A 27,940-nucleotide genomic window follows, 5' to 3' on the forward strand; every position below is an offset into this window, starting at 1 on the left:
AGACAGCGTGCTGGCTCAGAGGGTGGACAGGTAAACAAAACAAGATGTGCTTTAAGCAAGGACTGCTTGCCACCTACAACCTCATCAGAATGACGGAAGTGAAGAAGAGCAAGTGTTGGAGAGGATGGGGAGCAACTGACTCTCAATAACAGATGCAGAACGTGACAGCCACTGGGACACACTGCAACATATTAAGTATAGTGCTAAATACAGTCCTTACCACAGGACCCACTGCACACTCCCAGATACTTTCGAAAGTGAGTGAAAAGACGCACACACACCCATTACTCAGAATAGCCAAAAAGTAGGAATAACCTGATATGCCCATCTACTGATGAATGAATAAATGAAATGTGATCTATCCATGCAATGGAATATTATTTAAGTACAAAAAAGGAATGAAGTATTGATACGTGCTGCAGCACTGGGGATCCTGGAAGACATTGTGCAAGGTGAAAGAAGCCAGTCATAAAACAGCACATGTTATAGTAGTCCATCCATCTGAGACCAAAATAGGTGATTCCATAGACAGGAACTGGGTTAGAGTTGCCTAAGGCTGGAGGAATACCAAGGGGTGCTGGCTTTCTTTGAGGGGCACTGAAAGTGTTGTACAGGTGATTGCAATGATGGTTACAAAGGTCTGTGAACATATGTAAAACCACCTCATTGCACCTTTGAGGTGGTGAACTGGGGATGGAATCCAGGGCCTTTCACATGCTAGGCAAGTGCTCTACCACTGAACGACACCCTCAGCCCCCAACTGTACATTCTAAAGGAGTAAATTGAAGGACCAGGCTAGTGGTTCATGCTTGTAATCCCAGCTCCTCAGGAGACAGATTGAAAGGATCAAGGTTTGAGGCAAGCCTAGGTACAAAGTTAGGGAGACACCATGCTATCCAGCAAGCTGGCCTGCTGACAGGCAGGCATAGGTAGGAGCACTGCAGTGCAAGGCTGGCTCCAGGCAAAAACTTAAGACCCTATTTGAAAAATAAAGCAAAAAGGGCTGGGGATATGGCTCAAGTGCTAGAGCCCTGCCTAGCAAGCACAAGGCTCTAAGGGGTTTTTTTCCCTACCAAAAAGAAAAAAAAAGTGAGTTGGTATGTGAAGCATATGTTAATATATGTAAATGAACACAGCCCCAGGGGGCCCGACAGCAGTATGAACGGGCTGAGATGACGCTGGCTGGGCAGATAGGGGGTCAACTCCCAGAGCATGGCCTGGATTTGGGCCACAGCCAGTATGACTGTGTCTGAGGTGTCTTGCACACTCGGCAAGACATGCATGGAGCACTTACTGACTGTCCTTCCTCAGCCCAACCCTGCCCGAGAGCTACCAGTATTACCCAGTCCAACGGATTTGTACCTTCTGCGAGGCTGCCCAGCTGTAGGCGAGGCAGAGGGGATTGGAACTGCAGGCAGACCCCCAAGTGGCCTCCCTGGGATTCCAAGGGCAGAGCCTGAGGCACATCTGCTCCTCTCACACCATAACAGTGTGGAAGGTGGGGAGGAAACAGTTTACCCAAGGGGCAGACAGCCAAGACTGGGCTCATGAGATCTGTGACTTTTGGTGAGGAGGAGAAGGAAGGAAGAGGGAAAAGAAGAGGAAGAGAAGGAAGAGGAAGGAGGAAGAAAGAGAAGGAGAAAGAAGAAGAGGAGGAGGAGGAGAAGGAGGGACAGGGGAGGAAGAAGAGGAGGAGGAAGAAGGAGGAGGAGGAAAGAAGCTCCTACAGCCAGGCACGTAGCTCCCTGAGCGCCTGCCCCACCTGCTTCCCCACCCCCACCCCCACCCCCACTCAACCTTCCACTTAAATAGAAAGACTCAAAGTCTTGGTTTTGATTTTAAAACATTTCAAAGATATTGAGTTGGGCTCCCTCTCGAAGCTAGATATGGGTCATTTTATGATGTAAACTCATTGTTAAACTTCACATAATTAGTCTAGAAGAGAATTTTGCATCTTTGCCAAGAGTCACAGTCATGGTCATGGTGTTATGAACACCTGCTACCTGCCAGAGGCTGTGCACACCATCGGCCCCCAAGTCCTTGCTAAGGGGCTCTGTTCCCCACCCCCCACCATCTCATGGACCTGCCACCTGTGCCAAGGAAGGGCACAGACCATGAGGACACACGGTGCAAGCTGTGGAGTTCCCTGGGCTCCCAGGGTGACACTGGTCTTTATCTGGTTCCACCTTTGCCACCAGTAGCTTTACCATCGCCCCAGTTCATTAACAAACATTCCAGGTGACTTCATCATCTGGGGGTTACGTGGGAATTTCTCATTCATTGCATCTGTATTGCAGCCTGAAAACAAAACAAACAGGAAGCCATGTTATAAAATATGAATTAAGATGTACCAATCAAAAGGACTTGGTAGCTGGTGCCGGTGGCTCATGCCTATAATCCTAGCTACTTGAGAGGCTGAGATTGGGAGGATTGCAGTTTGAGGCCAGCCCAAGCAAATAGTTCTGGAGATCCCTATCGCCAAAATAACCAGAGAAAAATGGACTGGAGCTGTTGCTCAAGTGGTAGAGTGCCTCCTTTCCAAGCGCAAAGCCCTAAGTTCAAACCCCAGTCGCCCCTACACACACACACACACACACACACACACACACACACACACACACGCAAAGGGACTTAGTAGAATTTGAAAAAATATATTTATAAATCCCTCTCTCCTCTATACTTGACAACATAGTCTTTTCTGGTAGTGAGAGCAACAAAACTCCCAGCCAGCTGCTATTTCTGCATTCTGGTCACTGCATGGGGGGCCCTGGATAGCCCTGGGGAGGGGAGAGGCACAGTGGTGCTGAGATGAATAAGGCCCGGGCCTGCCCTGCAGACGCCCAGGCCACAGGGCCATCAGTGCACCCTTTCGATGGCAGTTAGCAGTGACTGCCAGGGTCTGATAAGAGCTGGAAGGCTCGGGTAAAACGCCCTGGGCGCAGGAGAAGAAAGGGCCTTGCTGGAGCCCGAGGGGAGGGATGGGAAGACCAGCTTTGAGGATGCGGGATGCTGGGCGATAGGCCTCACTTGTCCTTGTCATCTGCCATGGTGCACACCCACGCCGGGCATTGCACCACACTCCTTGGCTACGTCATGTTCTTTCATCTTTTTCCGACCACAGTTTCCACATTCCTCGATTCAGCCAGCTATGAATTGACAATACTCAAAGGGAGAAAGGATTGCATCTGTACTGAGCACGCACAGGCTTTCCTTGTCATGGTTCCAGGCACAGGGCAGTACAACCCCTATGCCCACAGAAGGTACAGCTTAGGAGGTCTTCTAAGTCATGTAGAGATGACACCAAGCCCATGGGAGGATCGAGTAGGTTCTATTCGAATACCAGGCTATGCTACATACGGGCCCTGAGCAGCTGTGGATTTTGGTATCCTGGGGGAATGCCCCAAGGACATGGAGGCACAACTGTATTATCCCCAGCTTTCAGGTGGACAGTGAAACTCCAGCAGGTTGAGCCCCCTTTCCAAGGTCACAGGTCAGTCCCAGAAGTGGGCTTTGCATTGGGCTGTGTGAGGAGCCTGAGCCCTTCCTCTGATGCTAAATGACTGCTCAAAGAACTTTTGGCCTCCTCGTTATCCCATTTCGTCTTCCTGTACCCGGGTTTCTCTATGTCTCACCAGACTCTTGGTACAAATGAGTCACCCTACCAGTAATCCTGTGCGTTTTACTGGCTGAGTCCCACCCCCACCCCCGACTCATCCTGGTCCTTGGGCCACCTGCAAAGCCTCACCCAGGAGCCCCTGGGGTACTACATTCTCTTTTCTTCCTCGGCCCCAGCCAAGAAAGCTCACTGCCCAAGGAGGCAGGAAGAGGTCCCGCCCTCTGTGTGTCCAGGTGTGACCCCTGAGAATCAACCCCCAGCACCTGCACTACAGTGAGGTGGCCCACCAAGAGTGGGGAGCCAGAGCCAAGTATGTGCCAGGCACACAACCCCATCCATGTTGATCATCACCCTCTGGGGACTTGGTTTTCTTATCTGTGGAAGAAGAGGTGTTAGGTCAGTTGTGTGTCTGTCCCCCAAGCTGCAGCAGAATGTGACACAGAGAACCAAGGGCCCGGAGGAAACAAGGAATCAGCTCCTGGCCCCCAGTGAGACACACACACACTAACAATTACACTCATGCCCCATGTGTGGCGTAAGTGTCACGAGAGAATCCGGCTCTTAAGGAAGGGCTGTTCTGGCCAGGGAGTGACCCACATGGCCGGTCATGGACGCCTTACATGTGCTACAGTCTGTGCTCAGAGCTTCACCAACTTTATCCTGTTGAACCTTCTCAAAAGCCAGGTGGGGCAAGAGCTGGTTTTATTCCCATGTTAGATACATGAGGCCCAGAGAGGCCAAGTCACTGGCCTGAGGTCCCACAGCTACCAAGTGGTGCAATTCTGCAGGATGATGTTTGAGGGCCCCTAGCCCACACTCAACCTTGCATTGAAAAATCAGGGGTAAGAGTGGGCACCGGTGGCTCACGCCTGTAATCCTAGCTACTTGGGAAGCTGAGAAGGATCTCCGTTTCAGGTCAGCCTAGGAAAATAGTTCGAGAGACCCATCTTCAAAATAACTGGAGCAAAATGGACAGGAGGTGTGGCTCAAGCAGCAAAGCACCTGTTTTGCAAGCACAAAGCCCCGAGTTCAAACCCCAGTCCTATCAGAAAAAAAGAAAGAAAGAAAAATCAGGTTGTTTGGGTGTGGTGGCAGACAGCTATAAATCCCAGCTACTGTGGCAACAGAGATTGAGATGGTAAAAGGAGATGGAAGTTCAACCTGGGGCCAAGGTGGCAGGGGAGGAGGAACAGAGAGTGAGACCTCATGTCAGCATACAGGTTGGGCATAGCAGCTACACTCTGGAGGGCATAGGTTGAGGATTCAATTTCAAGGCCTCCCCCAGGCAAAACCACTAAACCCTATCCAAAAAGTAACTAAGAGCAAAAATGGGCTGGGGAGCCACAAGCTCAAGTGGTAGAGCTGCTCAGCCCCGCCACTTCCACACAGCAGTTCACTGGGTGGGTTCACTCATTGCTTCCCCATCTGAGCGGTCACTGGACAGGGATTCCTGGGACTCCAGTACCATGCATGGGATGCACTCTCAAATCACAGGCGTGCTGCAGCGGAGCCTCCCTCCTTTATAGTTTGCAGGAGCCTCGGAGCCCAGTGTCCTGACTGGGACTGGGTGCATGATGCCACCTGGCTTACCAGTGGTGACCGTGATCACAAATGTTATTCAGCACGGCTGAGCACTTGCTGTGCAGCTCTCATTCAACCTGGCAGCAACATGTGGCAGATAATCCATCTTTGTTTTACAGAGCAAAAGAGCCAGGGTGCAATATTGTGAACTCTGAAATGGCTAGAAGAGGGACTCAGGGAGGCAGGTAGTACTTGCCTAGCAAGCATGAGGCCCTGGGTTCAATCCCCAGCACCAAATAAAATAAATAAACTAGCTAGAAGACAGGATTTGGAATGTTCTCATCACAAAGAAAGGACTAATGTTTCAGAGGCTGGGCAGCCTCCCACGGTGATCACTGTGCAATGGATACATGTACCAAACATCAGGGACCCCGTAAGGACATAGCCATCCACTTAACATTAATTAATTTGGGCTGACAGAGTGGCTCAAGTAGTAGAACACCTGCTTAGCAAGTTGTGAGGCCCTGAGTTCAAACCCAGTACTGCCAAAAAATAAAATATAAAATTAAATTAATTAATTCAAACTGGGCATGGAAACACATGCCTATAATCCCAGCACTCAGGAGGCAGAGGTCAGTCAGCCTGGCTGCATAGCCAGACCCCGCCTCGAAAACCCACTGGGGGTCTGGGATGTAGCTCAGTGGTACAGTGTTTGCCTAGCACGCGTGAGGCTCTGGGTTCAACCCCCAGCATCAAAAAAGAAAAGTCAAAAACAAAACAAAACTTACTGGGTATGGTGGTACATGCCTGTAATCCCAGCACTTGGGAGGCTGAGGCAGGAGGATTGAAAGTCTGTGTTACATGGTGAGACTCTGAAAAAGCAACAACCATAATAAAAATCAAGGTTCAGCGTCTGATGAGAGTATGGAGTTGGAGGGAACCAGGCAGTAAGAGGCCACTCCACTCCTGCTCCTGGACCAGTTGCACATGGCCCTAAGTCCTGTCCTGCCCATCACCTTGTCCTGAGGCTCTTGGTTCTCCATCCAGCTGCACAGTTGAAATACCTGGGGGTACTTTTTAAAAACACTCCGGCTAGGTCCAGGCCAATGGGATCCATCTCCAGGGTGTGGCCCAGGTTGAAGACCTCAGCACCAGATTCCTGGGGCTCCACAGGTTGGACAAGCCAGGGCACAGGCAGGAGAAGGTGTGGGGTTGAGGGAAGAGGTGGCTTTCCCCGAGCCTCAGTCTCCTCACCTTCCCTTCCATCTCTCCCTTCCCAGCCCACCCAGAAAGCAGCCTTCAGCCTCCCTCATGGCCTGAGACCACTTGGCATTTGGGGTAGATTTCTCTGTGGCCTCTACCCCACCTAGTCTTGTCAGCCAAGCCTGTGATAGGTGCCACCTCCAGCCTCTTCAAGTTCAAAGAACCTGCACAGTGAGGGGCCGGGGTGCTGCTCGGAGTTGGGGTTCCCACCGAGCATGCACAAGGATGTCCATCCCCAGCATCACAGAAATAAGGAGCACCTCCGTGATGAGACCAGCAGGAAGCATGCTCCCCTGCCAGCAGAGCAGGAAGGTCCCCTCAAACACACCTTTCCTAGCAGAGTGTTAACTGGAAAAAAGAAATCCTTTCTGATATCATAGGTGGGAAAACAGCTCGGTTTGGGTTTGAATTTATGTTTTTTTGAATACTGGTGAGAATGAATTTTTATTTTTATATGCGCATTACTCATTTGTATTGCTTCTTCTGTGAATTCTGTGTTCCCAATTTTCTAATTTACAATGAGAAACATAACTGCCAAAGGGACCGGATACACATGTCCTCCAGCCAGCACTCCAGCTCCCTGTGGACACGCCACAGAAAGCCAAATTCAAATTAGAGCACTGCACGGGAAAGGGAGAGGCTGGCTATGGGATTCTAGCATCTGAAGATCTCAGGGCAAAAGAGAACTACCTCTTGGATGCACTGAATCCTTTTCCTTCTTCCCTGGTCACTCAATTTTTCTTTGATAGACATATTCTTTCTTTAGAAATATTACTACATCCATAGCTGGCACTGTGGAACATACTTGTAGTCCCAGCTACTCGGGAGGTTGAGGCAGCCTGGGCCTCATCTCTTAAAGAATACATGTATGAATATATAGTAATATAATTATATATAATTAATAATAGAATAACTATTAGTATATAACATGTTAATAAAACATCAGTATATATATATATATATATATATATATATATATATATATATATTACTATATCTTGCTCTGTTCACTTAGGGCTGTCACCATCCTAGTGTCCCTTCTGAGTTACATATCATTGGCCTTGGAGGGCAATCTTAGTTCTTAATTCCTGTGCCTTCTTGGACTGCCTACCATTCCTCAGGAATATACAGGGTACAGCTGATGACTTGTGGGGTGTCTGCCTTCCTGGTGTCTGGGAATTGCCACTTCCATAAGTTGAGGCAGCTTTGGGGGCTGCAAACCCCACAGCACAGCTCATATTTGGAGCATTTGTGTGCAATACTTGTACATTTGTCCTCAGGCCCTCCCAGGCCTCTGACCTCAAGTTGAGGTCCATTTTTATTAAACCCTTTGCACATGCAAAGGAAGGAGCTGGTTGGAGGTGCTGCCCAGACAGCACAGGAATCAAAAAGAGGGGACCAGGGAGTGAGGGTTTGGGAAGGTTCCCATATCCTCCAAGAAGGGTTTGGAGGACAGGAAAGACTTCTTTCAGGGAGGTGGGAAGAAACAAGATGTTAGGTGGTCAAGGTGGGAGCCTGGGCCACCTCAGTCCTCTGTGGTGATCTTCCTAATCTCTCCTGATGCCCCCACCACCCTTGGGATAAAAAAATACATGTTCCTAAGGACTGCAGGTAAAGCCCTCCACAACATGGCCCCAACTCTTTCCAGGCTGACTTCTCTTCCTCAGAAGACTACTTAATGGTTTGAATTTCCTCTTTTTCTTCTTTCTTTTCTCCCTCCCTCCCTCCCTTCTTCCTTTTCTCCCTTCTTCCCTCCCTTTCTTCCTTGTGTTGGGCTCTCACTGTGTTACCAAGGCTGTTCTCAAACTCCTAGTTTCAAGCAATTCTCCTGCGTCAGCCTCCTGAGTGGCTGGGATTACAGGCACATACCACCATACCTAGCTTTTGCTTGACAGTTCTTGAATATGTGGTGTGCATTCTCACCTCCAGGTCTTTGCTTAGCAGTAGCTTTTATCTCCCTTAAATTGGCCAATTCCTCTCTTCCTTTAACACCCAGCTCAAATGTCCTCTGTGACATCTTTCCTGAGCCTCAGAGCGTGGGCCACACTGTATGAGAGCTTAACTTCTAGAGCACCTTCTGCTGGACCAGGAGAACCTGGACACCAAATCTGTGTGATTTATCTGGGTGTCCCTAACCTCCAGCACAGCACTGGCCAGTAGGAACCGAGTGAACAAGAAGGCCAGTGTAGCAGCCATGTTCACAGCAAGGACAGTGTAGACAAAACCAGGAGACCTGGATTCCAATTCTCCTTCTAGGGCCTTGGGTGGATAAATTCTTTGGTCTCTCCTTGTGTATAGAAGGGGAGCATTGGGACCCCACTATGTTGCAGTGCTATTGAAGACTCAGTATGAGGTCCTATTCCAGAAACAGACCTACTTACAGTCACAATCATAACAATGCTTATAAATGTAATTATTTCTGCTAGCATGAAAATATTAAAGTCCTTGAAGCCACTTGCAACCTCCTTGTGGAACAGAGGAAGGAAGGACTGAGACCTTCAGGGCAGAGAAATTTAAACCATCAGGGAGGGATGCAATCTATTCTGACTCCCATGAGGCCATGTTGCGAGATGAAATGAACATGACGTGACAGGGAGAGCACAGCTCACATCTCAGCTCTGCCACCCTCCAGCTGGGTGACCTTTAACAAGTCACTTCACCTCTCTGAGCCTTGAAAACTGCAGACTGCCTACCTGACTCTGGGAGCTGCTATGAGGACACAATTGGATGGAGGACTCTGGGAACACCAGAAACCATTTCCTTTTAGACCCCGGACTGTACGCTCTATGGAAAGGGAGGCTGGCAAAGGGCATCGTCCCTCTGAGTGTCAGTTTTCTTGTCCACCAGAAGCTCACACAAGAGCTGTCCCCGAGGGAGGGCTGGCTTAGGGGACCTGAGGCCAGGTGCAGGGCTCCATGAATGTCTCTTCTCTCCTGGCCTCCAGGAGGCATCGACCTCAGCTCCATCTTCCTGGTCAACGAAGAATTCAGAGAAGCTCGGAGACGGTTCAGGGAAGGAAAAGAGTCAGAGGAAGGCTCTGGACCATGTAAGCTTCTCCCATCAGAAACGCTCTTAAGCAAACAGCCCGTTTCCTCTGTCGCCCGCCACGGAGGAATGCACACGAAACTCTTCCTCCTCCTTTTCTGCTGATTAAGTTCCCCCAAAAGCCCCCAAAGAATTTTAATAAGAAATGCAAAAATCAACAAAAGTCCAGCAATCCCTTTCCTGTTATTAAATAAAGGGAAAGTAAATATTGCAAATTGGACATATTTCATAAGAGGATGTTTTGTTTGGGCAAAAAAAAAATGAGAAAGAAGAGAAAAAGCTATTTGCTTTCTGGCAGCAAATACATGTCTTTGCTGAAATTTGGTTTCAAATTTGATGACTAGGACATTATTCCTGGTTTGCCTGGAATTTAGGCCTTTTGACATCTGAGGCGGGTGAACACAGGGAAGCAGAAAAGCCAGGTTTGGGCTCTTTTGGGCCTCTTTTCCTCTCTGTCCTTTAAGCAGACTAGACATTTCCTCAGCTACCCAGGAAATTAGGATCCCCAGCTCAGACATAAGGACCTCAGAGGGTCACACACAAGACAAAAGCAACTTGGAACAAAGAAGACTGTAATGTTGTTTTGAGAGAGAGAAAATAAAACACAAAGATGTCTCCGTGTTGCCTTTTTAGGATAAGATATGAGACCATAAAACATGGAATATCAACACAAGCACAGGAGGAGGCAAACCCTGCAGGCAACCCTGCAGTTGGAGGACTGCAATTGGGTTTGAATCCTCCCTCTGCCATTTTTTGGCTGGGTTACCTTGGGAAAAGACTTAACTTCTCTGACTCTCACTTCCCTCACATTTAAGATGGAGAGGATAAAAGTGTTAGAGAGGTGTGGTGAGGAATAGAAGAGTCACTCCACTCTGTATGTGGCCCATGTGATTCTGTGTAATATGACAGATGGGAAGAAAGAGGAAAAAGAGAAGGATCACACAGTTGTGCCCCACTAGCAAGATAAGGCCTGAGAAATGAGTTAAGGACTCACAAGATTTGTCATTCTACAGACATCACGCAGTGTCCAGGCTGCCAACCCCGAGGCTATGTAACATAGCCGGCTGGCTGACCCACTGTTAGACATTCGGCCTGTCATCGTCATTGGTTGAAACATTGCTAAGCAGTCCTTGATATACTTGATTTCTTATTTCTTCTGAGTTAATTTTTTTTTTTGCATTGTTGGGGATGGAACCCAGGGTCTCACCCATGCTAAGCAAGCCTAACCTTTGAGCTGCACCCCAGACCTGTTCATAGTGACCAAAGATTTACCAAGAAACGTTAGCACTCATGATTTCACCTGCTGCCCACCAGGACCTGGAGCCAAAACCAGCAAAAGTAAGAACTGCCCAGAATTAGGAGCAATTGCTGGGAAGTGGGAGTGGCCCATCAAGGATGCATACTGGGAAACCACCTACATGACCACCAATCAGAGAAAGAAAAACAGAAGAGGGAGAGAAGCCCCAGTGTGTGGCCACTGCCAGCCACCCAACTTCCACGATGGAACTGAGGTAGACTAAAATTAGGGAAAGTTCGGGACTCATAGAAAAATATTACACCTCAGATTAGCAATGCTCTGTCCAGGGACCGCCCTCCCCTGGCCTAAGGACCACCCGAGCCCCTCCCCACTCATTGATTATTGACTGGGAATCACCTGTTCCTCCCTGTCCATAGGTTAGCATAAGTTTAAACACACCTGGAGAAGAGAAGCAGCTCTCTACCTGCAGATTCCAACTGCACCCACCATGCTTTCTTTGTAGTTCCCTTCCCTAATTTGTAATAACCCCATTTATACCCCTGTGTCCTGCCATGGATTCTTCCCTGACACACAAAGAATTTGGAAGTCTTCTGACCACAGACTCTACCCACCAGCAACAGAACCACATCTTCCCAGGGTCTGTGCCCCCTCCTTGATTCTCTGTGCCCACCGTGGAGAGTTCCCAAGGTCTCACTAGCCACTTGCTCTCCCCCGCAGGGACGGGAGTAGCAGTGGTGGAGCCTTTGTGGGATGCCTGTCACCCTGAAAATGCTCATGTGTGGGACCTCACCACCCTGTATTGCCATGACAGCAGATCTCAGGCCTGTGCTTTGCAGGACCAGGAACAACTGGCTTCCTCTGCTCTCCTCCTGCCTCTCAGGCCCTCCCCAGAGAACTGGCCACCACTATCTTCACTTCCTAAACAGGAAAACTTGATTTTTCTACTCTCTAACATTGTATTTTTTTTTTTTGCCTGAAACATCTTTTTGTGCAAATATTAAAATAAATAAATAAATACAAGAAATAATGTAACAATCGCTTATATTCCTACCGCCCATATCTGCTTGCTTTTTTAAAGAAATAAAACTTAAGGGATGAAGTCCCCTTATGCGCTGGCCAAGTTCCCCAGCTGACTAATGAATTTGGTGCATATACATCCGGTCATTTTAAAATAATGTAACATAGCTACATGTACAGTCAGTCTTTGACAATGTTTCCTGTCTAATTTTCATAAATGGTATCATGATTCATGTTGTTCTGCATCTTGCCTTTATCACCATGTTTCTGAAATGTATCCATGTTGATACACACACAATTAAAATGGCCAGCTCATTCCTTTTTAACTGCTGCATAGTACTCCAGTGTATGAAATGCTTTATACCATATTTTATGTGTCCAATCTGTTCCTATAGGGAGGGACATTTGGGTTGTTTCTCTTGCTCTCTTTCCTTCTCTCTTTCCTTCTCCCTCCCCCCCATGTTACAAACCATCATGTCTCTTCGGGTATGTATACATGCCCACGTTTCCCTATTAAATTGGCCCAGAAGCTGGGTAAACTTGACCATGACGGGAAGACCCAGGGCAGGAGTGGCGTTCCTGGAATCCAGCTCCTCCTCTGGTGTGATCTTGAGGCCTGGAGCAAAGCCATTTCACTTCTCTGAGTGTTTTCTCGCCTGTAAAATGTGTGATAGCCCCTAAGTCCGGAACGTGGTTATCAGAGAGAATTCAGAGTCTCTCTTAAAAAACCACCTAAAATGAGCCAAAGGGCAGAGTCCAGGCAGCTGTCACCATCCACCCTGCAGGGTTTGCGGGCAGCCACGGTGGGCTACAAATACAATGCGGTTCTTACACATAGGGACCTTGCCCAGCAGGCTGGTACCCTGGGGTCCTGCCCAGCCCACTCCCCACCCCACTGCCTAGCCTGGGTCCATCGTGGAGCACACGCACCCCTCGACCTCAGTCCCGGGCCTGCAAAGCGGGGTGCTAACAAGTCCCGTGGGCTGGATGAGCCTCCGCTGGGGGGCCGAGGATGCTGGGGTGAGTACGTGTTGGCTTCGTGGGCCCCGACTTGACGGTCATCTGGGGAAGCCGTGTCCAAGGTTTAAATTTGCTGAAATGCCGCCATCTAGTGGTCGAGCAGGGATCCTGCAGGGCTCGGGCCAGCCCGGAAAATCGGGCGGGACACTGGGGCTGCCCGGCCCTGCTCAGAAATGCTGGCGGCTCCCCATTGTCTGCGGGGTAAAGTCCAGGAGCCCAGCCTGGAATCCACAATCGGCCCCGCCCTGCCTATCGGACCTTATCAGGGCTTGGACCTCCTGCCCTCGTCGGGCCCAGCTCCTCCCTGGCTCCAGAACCCCAAAGCCCATTCCAGCCAGCACGTGGGCCTGCCAGTGACCGAAACCCTGTGCCCTCCACCTCCAACTCCTCCACCCCATAAGAACACCTTTCCAGGTGTCACTGCTGAGCCACCTCTTCCAGAAAGCCCCCCAGGCCCTTCAACCCTGTGTTTTCCCAGCCCCACAGACTCAGGATGGGGTCCCTCATCTGGTCTACACTATTACCTATCATTGTCGCCATGGGCAGAGAGGCAGTGACACCAGCTTACAGGCCCAGTGTGGGAACCAGATAATGCACACCGCTGGCACATATAAATGATAGTAGGGTAGCTAGATAAAATACAGGACGCCCAAGTGAACTTGAAATTCAAAGAAACAACTTTCTTTTTGGTAAAAGTTTACCCAAGTCCTACGTGGGTTTCTGTGTGATGTTTCACAGATAATCAGTGTTCAAGACCATTACAAATTTACATCTGACAAGATGTACTGAAGATGTTGGGGACCTATTGGTGCAGACTGTCCTCCCTCTTCTGATTCTGGATTTGCAAATTAACCTAATCGCTAAAATTTACTTGTAAACTGTAAATCAAGACCTCCTCTTTGCAGTCCCTGCAGACGTGTGCACGCACTGGGAAGCAAAAAAGTGGAGTCACCCATGTACACATTCCCAGCTAAGGCTGAAGAAGCGCATCAGACTCACACTGTAAATGAAGTGTGCTTTCTGGGCTCTGGTTAATGCCTCGGGTTTTGCATATTTTAGGCTTTCTGTTGGTGACTTAACTGTTTCAACCCCCCCACCCCCCTCCAGCAAAGTGCTGACATGCTGAGCAGTTCCCCAGCCAGGAGGTGGGCCTTAGTGGAGGAAATCCAGGCCTTAGATAAGCTCTGGGCAGGTGTGAGTTACAGGGCTGTGTGTGCTGAATTTAATGTTAATGAATCAACAATTGATATTATATAAGGTGTCTTTAAATAGAAATGCACATACAACAAAGTTATATATTGATCAGGTGATGAAAATGCCATGATCTGAGGCTCACAGGAACCTCGCCCTGTGTTTCCTCTGGGAGCAGTGGTTCAGGATTCACTAATCAAGTGCCTACCTAGCAAGCACAAATCCCTGAGTTCAATCCCCAGTACCACCATCAAAGAAAAAAAAAAAAAAAAGATTCCCAAATTCAGTGGTTGCAGCAACATGTCTGTTGGAGATACATACTGAAATATCGTGGGTGGAATTTTACATATTTGGAATTTTTTTGAGATGAGGGTCTCGCTGGGCGTGATGGTATATACCTGCTTTAATCCCAGCACTCAGGAGGCTGAGGCAGGAAGGTAGCGAGTTCAAGGTCAGCCTGGGCTACATAGTGAGACCTTGTCTCAAAAAAAACCAAATAAACAGCCCTCACTATGCTACCCAGGCTGGCCTTGAACTCCTGTGTTCAAGTGATTCTCCTTCCTCAGCCTCAGTGACTGGGATGACAGGGACACACCTAGCTAGGGGATTATTTAAAATACTCCAGCAGGGAAATCCAAGTTTGTATATGCAGAGTATTAAAGAAACAGGAGACCAAAAGTCAGATGTTTCAGAAGTGAATTTTCTTTTGACAGTGCTGGCCTCCATGTGTTAAGCACATGCTATACCACCCAGCCTCACCCCCAGCCCCAGACATAAGGACTGGTTACAGCCTTCTCTCTGCTCTCATGTAGAAAATGTTAAGAACATCGTGCACTGTGCATTAAGGGGAAATCTGCAGGAAGAATCGCACATTCAGTCTCTTTCACTCTGGACGCGCTGTGAGCACATGGCTCTGGATGACGTCCCCTGATGTCCCCTCACTCTATCAGGGAATCCTAGGCCTACAGTGCAGAGCACTAGGCTGGAATTTATTGGGAGACCTAGGCTCCAGTCTCAGTCCCCCCCCCGCCCCACTTGCTCTCTTACCTTTGGCAACTCTCAGCACATCTCCATCTGCTTTCAGTTAAATAAAGTTGACCCGGACAACCTCTGAATTCCCTTGCATTGTTAGTACTCTAACTCAGGCTGGGCATGGCGTCTCTTGCCTGTAATCCCAGCACTTGGGAGGCTGAGGCAGGATAGTAAGACCCTGTCCTAAAAGACAAAAACAAAATATTTCTCATTCTCAAACCAGTACAGGTAGAACATCTCTAATTTGAAAGTCCAAAATGCTCCAAAATCTGAGACTTTTCAGCACCAACATAACACCACCAGTGGAAAATTCCACACCTGAGCCCAAGTGGTGATGGGTCACAGTCAAAACGCAGCAGTACCAAGAATACTGTATGAGATAACCTAAATGCCACGTGTACAAGGTGTCTATGACGCAGAAATGAACATCATGTTTACATTTGGATCCCATCCCCAAGATGTTTCATTATGCCTATGCAGACGTTCCAAAATCCAGAATTCCAAAAATACTTCTGTCCCAAGACTTTCGGATAAGGGACACTCACCCTGTATTTCCTAACCTGGCACATTCCAGAATAGCATTACAGTCTCTCTCCAGCCAGCTCCTCCCTGCCCAAGCCATCCTCTTTCCACTTGGCCTGGTTGGATGTGCTCTGAGTGAGTCTGCTAAGGGTACATGTGTTGGGGCACTGCCCTGGAAGGGAATGCTGGTCTCATGGTGCACGTCTTAGGGACAGTAGGTTGTCTGAGCCTGAGCTCTGAATTGCTGTTTGGCTTCCTCCTGGTGATGTGGTTGCTCCCTCTCATGTGCACTCTTATCATCTGCTTGAGCCAAGCCAATGTTGTTGCTTTGCCCTTGACTCTCCAAAACTGTGAGCCAAATAATCTTTTTCTTTATAAAGTTCTCCAGTCTCAGGTGTTTTGTTTTAGCAATGAAAAACAGACTACGACATTATTTTGTGAATCTTGACGTTGTTTTCCCTGTTATTTATTTTTGCCACTCTGACCATGAAGTTCTTCTGGTTTTTATTTCTCTAAAACCTGAATTTCCTAGCCTGGCAATCAAGGCCCATCCAAGAACCAACATCCACTAAACCCACCTAGTGATCTTGTTCTACCAAGAGCTCACAGTCCATTAAAAAGGGCCAGGAAACTGGGCCAACACAGTTGTGCCACACTACTGCAGAACAGAGAGAAGCAGTCACCCAAGCAGGTGTGGGAAGGCAAGAAGTCTCCTCCGGGAGGTGAGAACACCTAAAGGATAACCAGAAAAGACTGCAGCAACCAGATGGGAGAATGTTCCGGAGGCAACAGCACGTACAAAGGCCTGGAGGCAGGAGAAAGCTGGAGAACGTCCAAAATGTAAAGTCTCATTACACTAAGCCCCGTAAATCTCTTCTAGCATCATTTGCCTCCTTATGATCACCCCTTTCCCTCCTGCCCCTTCTGTGCTGGACCCCCTGTGATTCAGCCGGCCTCCCCACCAGGCCTCGTTTACAATGGCTTTGGTCAGGTCTGTCTGCGGGAGGGAGCGACCTTACAAGATCCCTGCGGGCTGCAGGTAATACACATGCAATACTAAGACCCCATGTTACACTGAGGAAGCTGAGGTCAGGCTCCGAAGGGCCAGGACCATTTGATTGATGGAGCCCGTTGGCCTCTCTCGCCTCTTTAGGGATCTCACTACCCACGTGACTGCATAACACTGGATAGGTAGCTTCGCTTTTCCTCTATAAAATGGGTCATGGGAGACTGTTGTGAGGATTTAACTAGGACAGCATCGGTGCACGTACAGCTGACAGTAGAACCCCGGCACCCGTAAGAAAAAGAACGTCCCACGTCCGCCTTAAATTCCGCAGGGCACGAACTCCCGTTTGCAGCCGTGCGCATGCGTAGTGCGCGGAGACTGCTCTGCGGCTGCGCATTCGGCTGGGCTTTTATTTATTTATTTATTTATTTTGCGGCAGTCCTGCTTGACGGCAGTGGAATCAACCCCACACACACACCCCGCCCCGGCCGGCGTTGCTGAGTAACGGCGCGCGCGTGGGGCGGAGAAAGGTAAGGTTCCCAGGCCGGGAGTTGTCGGTGTCACCAGGCGTTCGGGGCGGTGGCCTGTCCGGGCGCGGGGAGCGGAGGGGACCCGGAGGGTTGGACTGGATAGGGAGGACGGGGACGAGGAACCTGGGCGAAAAACCCTGGATCCTTTGTCCGCACATCTGTGGCCCTTTTTCCTTCCCGGAAACGCCATTGGGTCTGGGGGACGCCCCAAGTGTATCAGACACTGTTCTCCCGTGAGGAGCCCGGCTTCTGGTGGGGTGGGGGCGTGGTGGACAGTCTAGGAAAGAATCAAAGAATAAATTGAGGACAGTTGTGAGATTTCGCAGCCCCAAACACCTTTTTGACCAGTGCACCAAAAGGCTTATTGCACGTGCAGCGAGCACTTGCACGCGGTGAGCCCTGGGCGCGGTGCATTCCACCTGAGCTGAGAGAGTTGGAAAATTAAGTGGAGCCACCCCCTCCTTTATTGTTGGTTCTTAGACATTTATTGAGCACCACCTGTAAGGTGTGGGACTGTCAATTCAAATGAAGAATAAAGAAGAGGCCTTGTTTTTTGTTTTGGTTTGGTGTTTGAGATGGGTCCTCCCTAAGTAGCACAGGCTGGCCTCCTGCTGTGTTCTCCCTAGTGCCTGCACCACCACGCCTGGCCAGGCCTTGCTTTTGATAGGAAAGTAAGTGTACTTTCTCTTTAAGCTGTGGTGTCAGGCGTGTCCAGGTTTGAGCAATGAAAAGTAACAATTCCTTGCTGGTGTATTCAGCCCCCTGAATCACTTTCCTCCTCTGTACAACAGGAATAAGAATAATACTTGTGCCAGAGATCTGGAAAATGGTGGTCTAAGGCTGGCCCCAGGCCAAAAGCATGAAACTATCTGAAAAATAACTAAAACAAAAAAGGTTGGAGGAGTGCCTCAACTGAAGGAAGTAAGCAGGAGGACCTGAGTTCAAAACCCAGTAGCACTACAAGAAAAATAAAAATATTTAAGACACTACAGAGAATGCCATTGTACACTCCGGAAACATCCAGTTACAAGTCATTGATATTACTGAATGCAGGAACTGGCACAGTGCTTGGGTATAACTGAAATATGTGAAGTACTTAGTGATTGATGAACAGGGAAGAAGTTTCCTAGGGCAGCCATCTGCAAACTTGATGACACATTGGAATCATTGGGACCCCAGTGAGAGATTTTAGATTCAATAGGCTAGGGACATAGCTCAGTCTTACCTTTTTTAGAGTATGACAGCAATCTGAAAGGGAAAACCCTATAAACGTCAGGCAAATTGAAATTCAAGTTTTCGTTTTCATTTGTTGAATTTCTTGGAACTTCTTGAAGCTAGCTGGGTTTTTTTTTTTTTTTTCCTTTTAAAAAATTGTGAATGTAATGTATACAAGTCACATACTCATCAGAGGTTAAGTTAAACAAGTGACATTGGTAAAAGTCCAGTTGTTCCTGGAAGCCTTTAAGAAGGTGCCTTACTAGAGACCAACATCCTGCCTCAAGAAAGCTAACAGTGTTATTTTCAGTTTGGGGATAAATTGCTTGTCCTCCAGTTGAGTGCTAGATGTGATAGTTGGCCTGGGTTGAGGGATCAGTCAAGTGAGGTGAAAGTAGTTACAGTGCCTCTGGGAGAGCATCCTTCGGTGGTTGTTATAAGCACGATCCAGTGATGTGTGCCTAAGTGGAACATAACTAATGCTCCGTATGTATTTATTGAGGTCCCTCAGTATTAGGTCGGTATTATTAGGCAGATTGTTAACAGCATGTTGCTGCTTGGAACGCTTTGGCAATTCCCGGAAGGTTCCAACTTGCTGGTTGTCGTTTCTCATGGGTGTCTTTGTAACTCATCAGTTCCTCTAACTCTTCCTTGCTCTCACACATGGGCAAGGCTTTTAATTTCTTTTTTGAAACCACTCACATCCTCCCTTAGCTCTGGCCACTTTCTTGACTGTTTTTGCATGACTGAGTCTGTTGCCTGATGGATACTGACGTTGAGTGCTGAGGCACCTATGTTATCAGTCCTATTTTGAGCCTGGAGGCCCTGGAGTCGTGCAAGTCAAGCTTGTGTGTGACGCAGCTCCACACTGGCTCTCCTTTTAAATCAATACCACCTGTCCTGAGGGCACAGTGGGGCCAAGTCTCCCACTCTTGCCCGGGCATTGCTCATTCAGCGGACTGTGCTCTGGTAACTTTTTCCCTTGCACAGTTGTGTTTTCCTGAGTTTGGTGCAGCTGTTGTGTCTCAATGTGTGTAATGCAGCACTCAGCTTTTCTTCCCTTGGCTGTTAGTAGAAGGTGGCTTCTTGTGTTACCTCTGACTCACTTTCTTGTGTGTTCTCTGTATGTTTCGTCTTCTTGGGTCCAGTGCCAGGCCCAGAAGGGAGAGGTACTGACTTTAGCTTCCTTCTCTCCCTCCTGGTGTTTGGTTTGAACAGAGCCCACAGAGAAGGGCAAGGCTTTGACATTCAGGAGACCTGCAGCCATGGGGCCTTTTACAAATCAGGTTAGGGAACCTGATTGTTGGTGGTACCTTAACTGTAAGACAGAATATATTTTTATCCTTATCTTGCAGATGAGAATATGAAAGCACAGTTTCAGTAACGTTTACCCAAAATTACACAGCTAGGAGTCAGTCCAATTTCAATACTCGTGTTGCTGAAGCCAGAACACGAAGTGGACTCCAACCTTGCTGTTGTGCCTTCAGAGAGCCTGCTTTGCCACGGGCACTTGGTGGTACATAATAGGCCCTTCAATAATAGCAACCCCTGTTATTTATTAATTTACTTTTAAAATTGGGAGCTGATTGATCCAATGTTCTAAATGTATCTTAAGGTCCTTTTTTGAAAAATGAAGTTCTCACTAGATTTAATTTGTTGAGGACAAAATTGTTTTATCTTTATGCCCCCAGTCCCTCTGAATATTAGGAGCCCTGGTGCTCAGCAAGTGTATGTTGGCTGAGAGAAGCCATGGAAGTCACCTGGACAGGCAGAAGTCCCAGGAGGTCTGGCACTGCGATTGGCCATGTCGCTAGGCCTCAGTGTTGTCAGTTTTAATTAGAAATGACACCACGGACTTCTTGAGGGTTTCAGGGTTGAGATGCCCCTGCTGCCTGACCTGCCCAGCTTGTACAGTTCCTCAGCGTCTTCCAGTTAATTGTTTGACAGTCTGCTTTTTTCCCACAGACCACAAAGTTTCCTAAGCCTTTTTGATTGGTAGTTATTGATTAAAGTTGTTACTGACTGGTATAGTTATTGTAGTTCTTTCTCCTGTTGTCTGTTCTCTAAAGAGAAGAACATTCTTCCGCCTTGAAGAATGGCAGAAGCTGTCTTCCATGCCCCAAAGAGGAAAAGAAGAGTGTACGAGAGTTATGAGTCTCCACTGCCAATCCCTTTTGGTCAGGACCAAGGTCCTGGGAAAGAATTCAGAATATTCCGTGCTGAGATGATGAGCAACAACGTGCTAGTGACGGACGCAGAGGGCATCAAGCAGCTATATGGAAAAGTAAGTGCGGCGGCCTGGTGTGGTCACTTCCTGACAACCTGAGCCAGCAAGTCATTTCTCCCTCTGCGGTCCCATCCACCCCTCAGCCCCCAGAACACGACAGAAACCGTACTCCATTGCAGTTTCAATCACGTGCCTAAGCTGGACATTGTGAGGTAATGGGCCCCACCAGGACCCAGATTTCAACACTGAAGTAGGATCAGCTGGTTGACCTTTTTTGTCTTTTAATTATAAAAGCAAACAAAAAGCCAAGTAATTTGCTGAAATGTAATGGTAAAAACTGAAAATTGCCTCACTCACCTACATTCAGTTCCTAGCCTGAGGGCAGATAAGATGAGGCTCCTTGTCCATGCCTGGATGGGGACTTCTTAGATGAGGACAAGTTCTAGTGTTTTCTGTTTTCCGACAGTGACAGGTTTGAGTTGAAACTGGATGCAGCTTGCTATCTTTTTTTTTTTTTTTTAACCTATACCCTTTTCACTGCTGGGAATGTTGTAAAAACAGCTTGGTTGAGGTATGACTTATGTTTGTAAATCCACCCATTGTAAGGGTACAATGCCATGATTGTGGCACAACCATCAGCACAATCCAGTTCTTACTTTTATTTATTTATTCATTTTGATGCTGGAGATTGAACCCAGGGCCTCGCTCTCTAACACTGAACCACACTCCCAGACACCAATCCAGTTGTCAAATTTTCCCATCCCACTGAGCTTCTTGTACCTCCCACACTTAATCTCTGCTCCTGTTTCCAGCTGGAGGCAACCATTGACGGGCTTTCTGTCTCTATTCGGGTGCCTTCTCTGGAGACTTTCTGGGAAAGTGGGTGGCGTTGGCCCTGGAGAGGTGAGAACAGGCCCCACAAAGTCTCACCAAGGAGGCCTTCACTCACAATACATGACAGAAAGCAAGAGGCTTTCAAGGGCCATCTGCATTGTTTATTCTGACCATTAAACCTCTGTGGGGGGCAAAGGGCTTTTATTTTGTTATTCTGTACATTCTGTGTGTTTAACCATAGTCAAAGAGTGTAAAGTACATGTTGCTTTTGGAATCAAAGGGACGGAGAGGAATACTTCAGGGTGCAGAAGAATCCAAGAAGTATTTTGCACCTATTGGGCACGGATGCTGCTCTTAGTGCCCTGTGTTCTTGAGCCACAGGCAAAGAAGAAACTGCCCCTGTCTACTGGCTCCAGTTCGCCATACCCACACAACATGAGGTGTGCTGAGAGTTTACCCTTCAAAAGATCAGAGACGTAAAATGCTAGAGTCATCCTATGTGCTCACTGGAGAATCAGAGGGAAATGTAAAGCTGTGAAAAGTGGGTGAACTGCTTGTTCACTCGAGTAAAACATGATAACTGAACACTAAGTCACTTTGTTTTCTCTCTTCCCTGAAGGGTTATTTTGGAAAAGGTATTCTTTCAAGAAGCCGTCCAAACTTCGTAATTTCAGATCCCAAGCTTGTTGCCGAATGGAAAGGTAAACTTGTGCATATTTTATTTCTATTTCTTTTGGCAAATGTCCCTTTTCTTCAATTCATGGTCATCCATCTCAACCCAGGTAGTAATGTTCTGGAGGAGAAGTAGCAGCACACTGACAATTTTACTGCCCCGAACAGCTAAGAATTTTCATCAGAATGAAAGCATTCTGTTTGTTTGAGACAGGGTTTCTCCATGCCGCCTAGGCTGGCCTGCATCGAGATCCTCCTTCCTCAGCCTCCCAAGTGCTAGGATTGCAGGCCTGAGCCACCTTACCCAGCCTCCTTCTTTTTAAAATAGTAGTCATCCTAATGGATATGAGGTGCTAAAAGTTTTCTTTTATCACTTGTGCTTTTGGTATCATATTTTAAAATAAAATTGAGAAGTCCAAATTTATTTAGATTTTCCCATTTTTCTTCTAGGAGTGTTATAGCTTTAGTTCTTAAGTTTAGTTAGTGGATCCATTTTGAGTGAATCTTTGCATCTGATGTGAGGTGAAGATCCAACCACATTGCTTTGCCTGTGGATGTCTAATTGTCCCAGTAAGTGCATTTCCTTTTAACCTAGCAGTCCCACTTCTAGGGACTTATCTTATGCGCTAGGAAAAATATGAAAAGAAGTAGCATGGGGCTGTTCATTGTAGCACTGTTTGTAATATTCAAAGAATGGGAATGCCCAGTGTCCCCTGGAAGGAGGTCAGTTGCAGAAACTATGGTGTAGTCATGTAATGAAGTATAGCAGAGGCAAGGTAGGAACAATAGGAAATGATACTAAATAAGAGAGAAGGTGAAGTGCATAGTGAGCTATGGGTCATCTAAAGAGGAGGAACAGAAATACATCTTTAATTAGATTTTCAAAGATGAAAGGGTTTGAGGAGTTAGAGATATTTAGCTTTATTTAAACATCACACAATGTATTGTGCAATGCATTACACGTGTATTAGTGAAACATATTGCTCCGTTAATATGAACAATTTTATGTTTTTATGTATGGTTAAAGTTAATTTAACTTTTAAAAATGAAAGGGTAAGCCGGGTGTGGTGGGGCACACCTAGGGTCCCGGCACTCAAGAGTCTAAGGCAGGAGGACCACAAGTTCTAGGCTAGCCCAAGTTACATAGCCAGAGTCTGTCTCAGAAATACCGAAGGCCGGGGATGTAGCTCAGTGATAGAGTGTTTGCCTAGAGTGCACAAGGCTCTGAGTTCAATTCCCAGCACCTAAAAAAGAAAAGAGAAGTCATGATCTCTAAAAATGCCTGTGGGAAGGGATGAAACAGTCTGGAAAGAGAGGCAAGACTTTCTTTATAGATTTTACTTTGAAGTCCTATAAATGTATTACATAATTACAAAACAAAGTTAAATTTTAAAAAGTAATCTTTTTTTATATAAACATAAAATAAGTGAACAAGTATATAGGTAGTTGTATAACCACAAAGGGAAAAACTTTTGTTTGAGATAGGGTTTGCTATGCAGCTTAGGCTGGCATTGAACTCCAGTCCTCCTACCTCAGTCTCCTGAGTGCTGGGATTACAGATGTGCACTACCACACCTGGCTGTTAAATAACTTTAAAACAAAGTAGTTAGCTGTTCAGTCCTCATGGGTTTGACTTTGTGTCATATTTTTTCTTGTCACAATGCTGCTGCTTAATAGACCACTCCAGGATTCACTGGCTTTACACAGCAGCCGTGTCGCCCCAGTTCTCGGTTTGCTAGGGATGTCTGCAGACCTTGGAGGATGTATCTTCTGTCCTAGGCTTTCATAGCTGCATCGTCTCTTCCAAGCCTTCAATGCCTGCGTTTGAGCTTGAGTTTGGGAAAGGAGATATGACTTGCCCAAAGACTGAATGAGGGGGACCAGAACTAAACCCCAGAGCTTACACGACCTGACAAGCACTTTAGGTTGAAAAGACTTGTCCCACTGATGCACCAGCTGGAACTCCACAACCCAGACCCACGGGACGTGTACACGTGCCATCGCATGCATGTCCCTTCCCCAGGCACAGGAGGGTCCTTTAGTGCGGAGGGAGAATGGAGGCACACTCCGTGGCGCTCTCATCTGGAGAGCCTCTTGCACCGGCACTGCTGAGCCAGAGCACTGAGTTGAGGATCTGGGGTCTCACAGGAGCCTGACAGGAGAGGCATCGTTGGGCTGGGGTGCACAGAAGCATGGCATACAAAGCATTGGACGTGTATGTGGCTTTGGGAATCTTGAAATTACCTTTCTAGATTTTTTTTAGTATATTTGAATTTATTTTCCAGTAATTTATGCATGTCTAGAAATTAAAAAAATTTTTATTTTATCATTTTTACATTTACTTACATGTATATGCCTTATTTGGGCCATACCCCCCCCACACACACACATTTCTTGATTTTAGTGGGTTTTTTTCCTGAAGGCCAATTTGTCTGAAACTAATAGAACTTCTTTGCTGTTGCAGATATGAAGACAAACATGCCTATAATCACATCAAAGAGGTAAGTGATGGTGACATTTGGCTTGGGTTGCAATTATGTCATAACTCAGATCTGTTTCTACAGTCTTTTCTGATGTGGCAGACTTACATCATTACTATTCATTTTTTTTTGGTAGAAGAGAGATCCTTAAAAATTAAGTCTGATTTAATGTGAATCAAATCATGTTTGAAATTCATTAAGTGAGGTTTTGTTTAATCCTAAACTGAATGCTTTCCAGTTGAATTCCTTCCACAATGTGATGGGTATGTTGTGAAGCCCTGAGACATGTGGACTGAGGCCCCAAGCCGGCCTCCCACCCTGCATGGGCGTGGCTGCTCTGTCTTCCTCCCCCGCTTTACACTGTAGGGTTAGAGAAGGGTTTCACGGGGCCCCTGTCCCCTGCTCAGCACCCTGGGACCACTTCCCCCGTCTAGATGGTTCCAGAACGTCCATGGTTCTGCTCACATGTCACCTCTCCTGGTGTTCCTTCCTATGCCACTGTCCTCTCCGCTGCCTGGCTACTGCTCTGACCTTGCGCTCTGTGTCGTCCCTCACACACTTGGGTTCAGCATCAGCTCTGGGAGAGCAGCAACCAGGCATTGCTCCTCTCTGCAGCCCCCACACTTAGTGTCACCTGGTAGGACTTTGTGGAGTCAGTGTACACACATCCCAACCCTCAGGCCTCTCAGGTGCACCTGGAATTGCAGCTCTTCCATAAATCCCTGTAACACCCCTCAAGCGCACGGATGTTTTCACCTTCCGTCTAGCACGTACGAGCAGAACCTGGCAGCCTGTATCCTGTTGCCAGCACAGTAGCACAGAGGCTGCTGTAGCCTGGGATCAGGAGTGGGACTCCAGTTTGCAGGAGTGGCCTATGAAGAACCCAGCAGAGCACCCATCCCCCCAGGCCTGTGGTGTAGACTGTTGATACAGCCGAAACCTAGGATTCAGAAACAGGACAGAGGCCTGCACATCAGGGCCGCCGCCTCATCAGACCAGGCTGGCCAAGAAGATAAGAAAAGGTCAAGCCAGTTTTAGGATGTGAAAGGACCAGGGTGGGGAGAGGGTCTCCTCCCTGAAGAGTGTTCTTTTGTAAGCACTGCAGTGTGACATCAAAGAAGCATTTTCATCCTTGTATTAGTTTCCTCGGGCTGCTGGAGCAAAGTACTGAAAACTTGGTGACTTACAACACAAGTGGGTTTTCTCGCAGTTCTGAAGGCCAGGGTCCAAAACGAAGGTGCTGGTGGGGTCTTGCTCACTCAGGAAGCTCTAGGGGAGGTTCCTTCCTACCTGGCTCAGCTCAGGTCAAGCTGGATCGTGGCCGTGATCCTCAGTGTTCCTTGACCTGAGGATACGTCTCTGCAGCCTCCGCCTCTAGCTTCACAGGGTGTTCTCCTTTGTGTGTTTCTGTGTCTGTGTCCACTTTGCCCTGTTCTGTTTACGGACACCAGTCAGTATGACCTCTCTTCAACTGAAAAGCACAGTGGAGAAGTAGCTTTCTCATGATTTGTGGGCTCGGCTCCAAGCCGGAGAGGAACTGACACGTAGCGAGAATGATGGAATGGTTGTGTGTGCTGTTGTTGCTTGAGTGTGTTCGTGTGCGGGAAACCGTGCTGATGACACCTTGAGTCCTCACTTCACCCCAGGAGGACTCCTGCACCCTGCTGTCTGTTTTTGGCAGGGGAAGAGACTGAACCGTGGGGAAGTTAAGTTTTTGCTCTGGGCCAGTGGACCTGGCTTCAGAACCTGTGCTCTAAAGCATCTGCTGTAAGTGAGTTTCCAATGATAAGTGCGCACTACTCATTGGTCAGGTGCTGGAGAAGGGTGGCAGGGTTGCCTGGGGCAGTGGGAGAGGTGCGTTCAGGAGCCTGGGGACCTGAGGGGCTGTAGGGTTCTTGCAGCCCTGAGTGTGTCTGCCTTCACCAGGGCCATTACTGTTTCCAGTTTCAGGACACATGCACTCCATGAGCCACCTGACCACATGTCTTACTCATGCCCAGCTCTTCCACCACCACTCTTGCTCATGCTTTCTTCTATGTGCTCCTGTGGCCACTCTTATTGGAGCTTTCCTGCCACTCCTCTGAGACTTGGCAAGGCAGGCATGCAGCAGCTCTGGCATGTGACAGAAGAGCAGAGAGGCAGAAGTGCTAAGTGACTTAGTTCAGACTCATGTGGAACAGCCGGGTCCAGACCTGCTGCCCTCATCCCTGCAACCTGGCCCTGTTCTCTGAGGGCCTTGAGACATGCACCTCCAGTCATGAAAAATGGGTTGTGCAGTTTCTAATGGAATGCGTCACACTGATGTGTGTTTCAAGTTGCCCTTAAGCTCCTCAATGATAAAGTAGCAAATACAGTATTTATCAAGCAGTTCTTATGTGCTGCACACTCACAGGTCTTGTCTCAGTTAAACCTTGCTGCAGCTCCATGAGGTGGGTATGGGTATCCCTGATCTGTAGATTAAGCCCTGAGCTGTAGAGGGGGAGTGAGTTATGTGAGTCAACTGCAACAGTACTGTGGAGCAAGGATTTGAACCCACGTCTGCCTGCACATCCCACTGCCCAGGACCAGCCTGCCCTGTGTGTGCTCGCTCAGATCATCATCTGCTCAGGGAGGGACTGTGACCCTTAATTCTGCCACATTTTCTGAGTCAAGGAATTGATGAAAGTTGTTGATCCCTTCCCCTCAAAAATGCACCTGAACACAAAATTTGTGTTCAAATGACAGGTTCATAGCCCCATGAAACCTTGAGAACCAATGCTGTGGATTCTTTGTGGATCTGTCAAAGTTCTATGGCACAGGTGAGAAGACGCCAATTGAGACAGGTTATACATACATAGTGCTAGGGTCCCCCATTTGGTGGGTGGGGAAACTGAAAGAGGAGGAGAGGTAACTCGCTTCGCTGCACAGTTGTAAGTGACCAACTCAGATCTGAACACAAACATACCCAGCACCAGAGTCACTGCATCTTAGGTGTTGGAGTGGCCTTGCCGGATTTCAGTATTCAAATCTTAAGATTCAGTTCCCAATATGTAGAGATGCATGCTTCTCCGAGTGTAGGATAAACAGGGTGTGAACCTCTCAGGGATTCTAGTGAATCAGGATTAAGAACCCACCAGTCTCTTCAAGTACAACAAAAACCAGTTTCCCTGTTCAATTGTGTGAGATGTAGCATTTATAAACCATGACATTCAGCCATCTGTGCACAGTCAAGGTAAGATGAAGAGTGAAATTATATCTGTCCTCCCCGAACTTGTGACATCTTGGATGCTTTTCAGACCACATGCTGGGGGTAGAGACAAACATTGGTGATGCTCGATGTTTGGCTCGTCTTCAGCTGCTCTAGATTTCCAGTGAACAGTGACTCCTATGTCACTGGGACACATCCCAGCGTGGATGCTTCTTCTCCATGGCACAGCCCTGTCGTTTTGTCTGTAGTTTTTGTAACTTGGGAAGTACTCAGGTCTATTTTCTCATTAAAATATACTCTGAAA

General features: G+C 47.8%; 1 protein-coding gene and 1 long non-coding RNA gene across 6 annotated transcripts in view; one reads left to right on the top strand and one right to left on the bottom strand.

Annotated features, from left to right (window-relative positions):
- Window positions 1–1,872: 1,872 nt before the first annotated feature.
- Window positions 1,873–16,871, bottom strand: LOC141411354 (uncharacterized). Its single transcript, XR_012436115.1, has 3 exons — window positions 16,757–16,871; window positions 14,979–15,146; window positions 1,873–2,298 (listed from the first exon to the last, which is right to left on the bottom strand). It is a non-coding gene; the product is annotated as an uncharacterized lncRNA (long non-coding RNA).
- Window positions 16,872–16,929: 58 nt separating this feature from the next.
- The window catches only part of Tsen2 (tRNA splicing endonuclease subunit 2), a 39,734-nt gene continuing 28,723 nt past the window's right edge, over window positions 16,930–27,940 (top strand). For 3 of the 5 annotated variants that reach the window (XR_012436391.1, XR_012436392.1, XR_002213162.2), the window contains exons 1-4: window positions 16,930–17,021; window positions 20,306–20,520; window positions 21,917–21,998; window positions 24,434–24,470. Coding sequence is in view for 2 of the 5 variants with exons in the window: in XM_074044446.1 (XP_073900547.1) it covers window positions 20,332–20,520; window positions 21,917–21,998; window positions 24,434–24,470 (308 nt within the window). In the remaining 3 variants the exon portion in view is untranslated. Of the gene's footprint in view, window positions 17,022–17,087; window positions 17,943–18,387; window positions 19,206–20,305; window positions 20,521–21,916; window positions 21,999–24,433; window positions 24,471–27,940 lie in introns of those variants that run through there. The other 2 variants (XM_074044446.1, XM_020177193.2) reach the window with 2 other exon arrangements.

The sequence above is a fragment of the Castor canadensis genome, chromosome 10, assembly GCF_047511655.1.
Source record: "Castor canadensis chromosome 10, mCasCan1.hap1v2, whole genome shotgun sequence".
Taxonomy (NCBI): domain Eukaryota; kingdom Metazoa; phylum Chordata; class Mammalia; order Rodentia; family Castoridae; genus Castor; species Castor canadensis.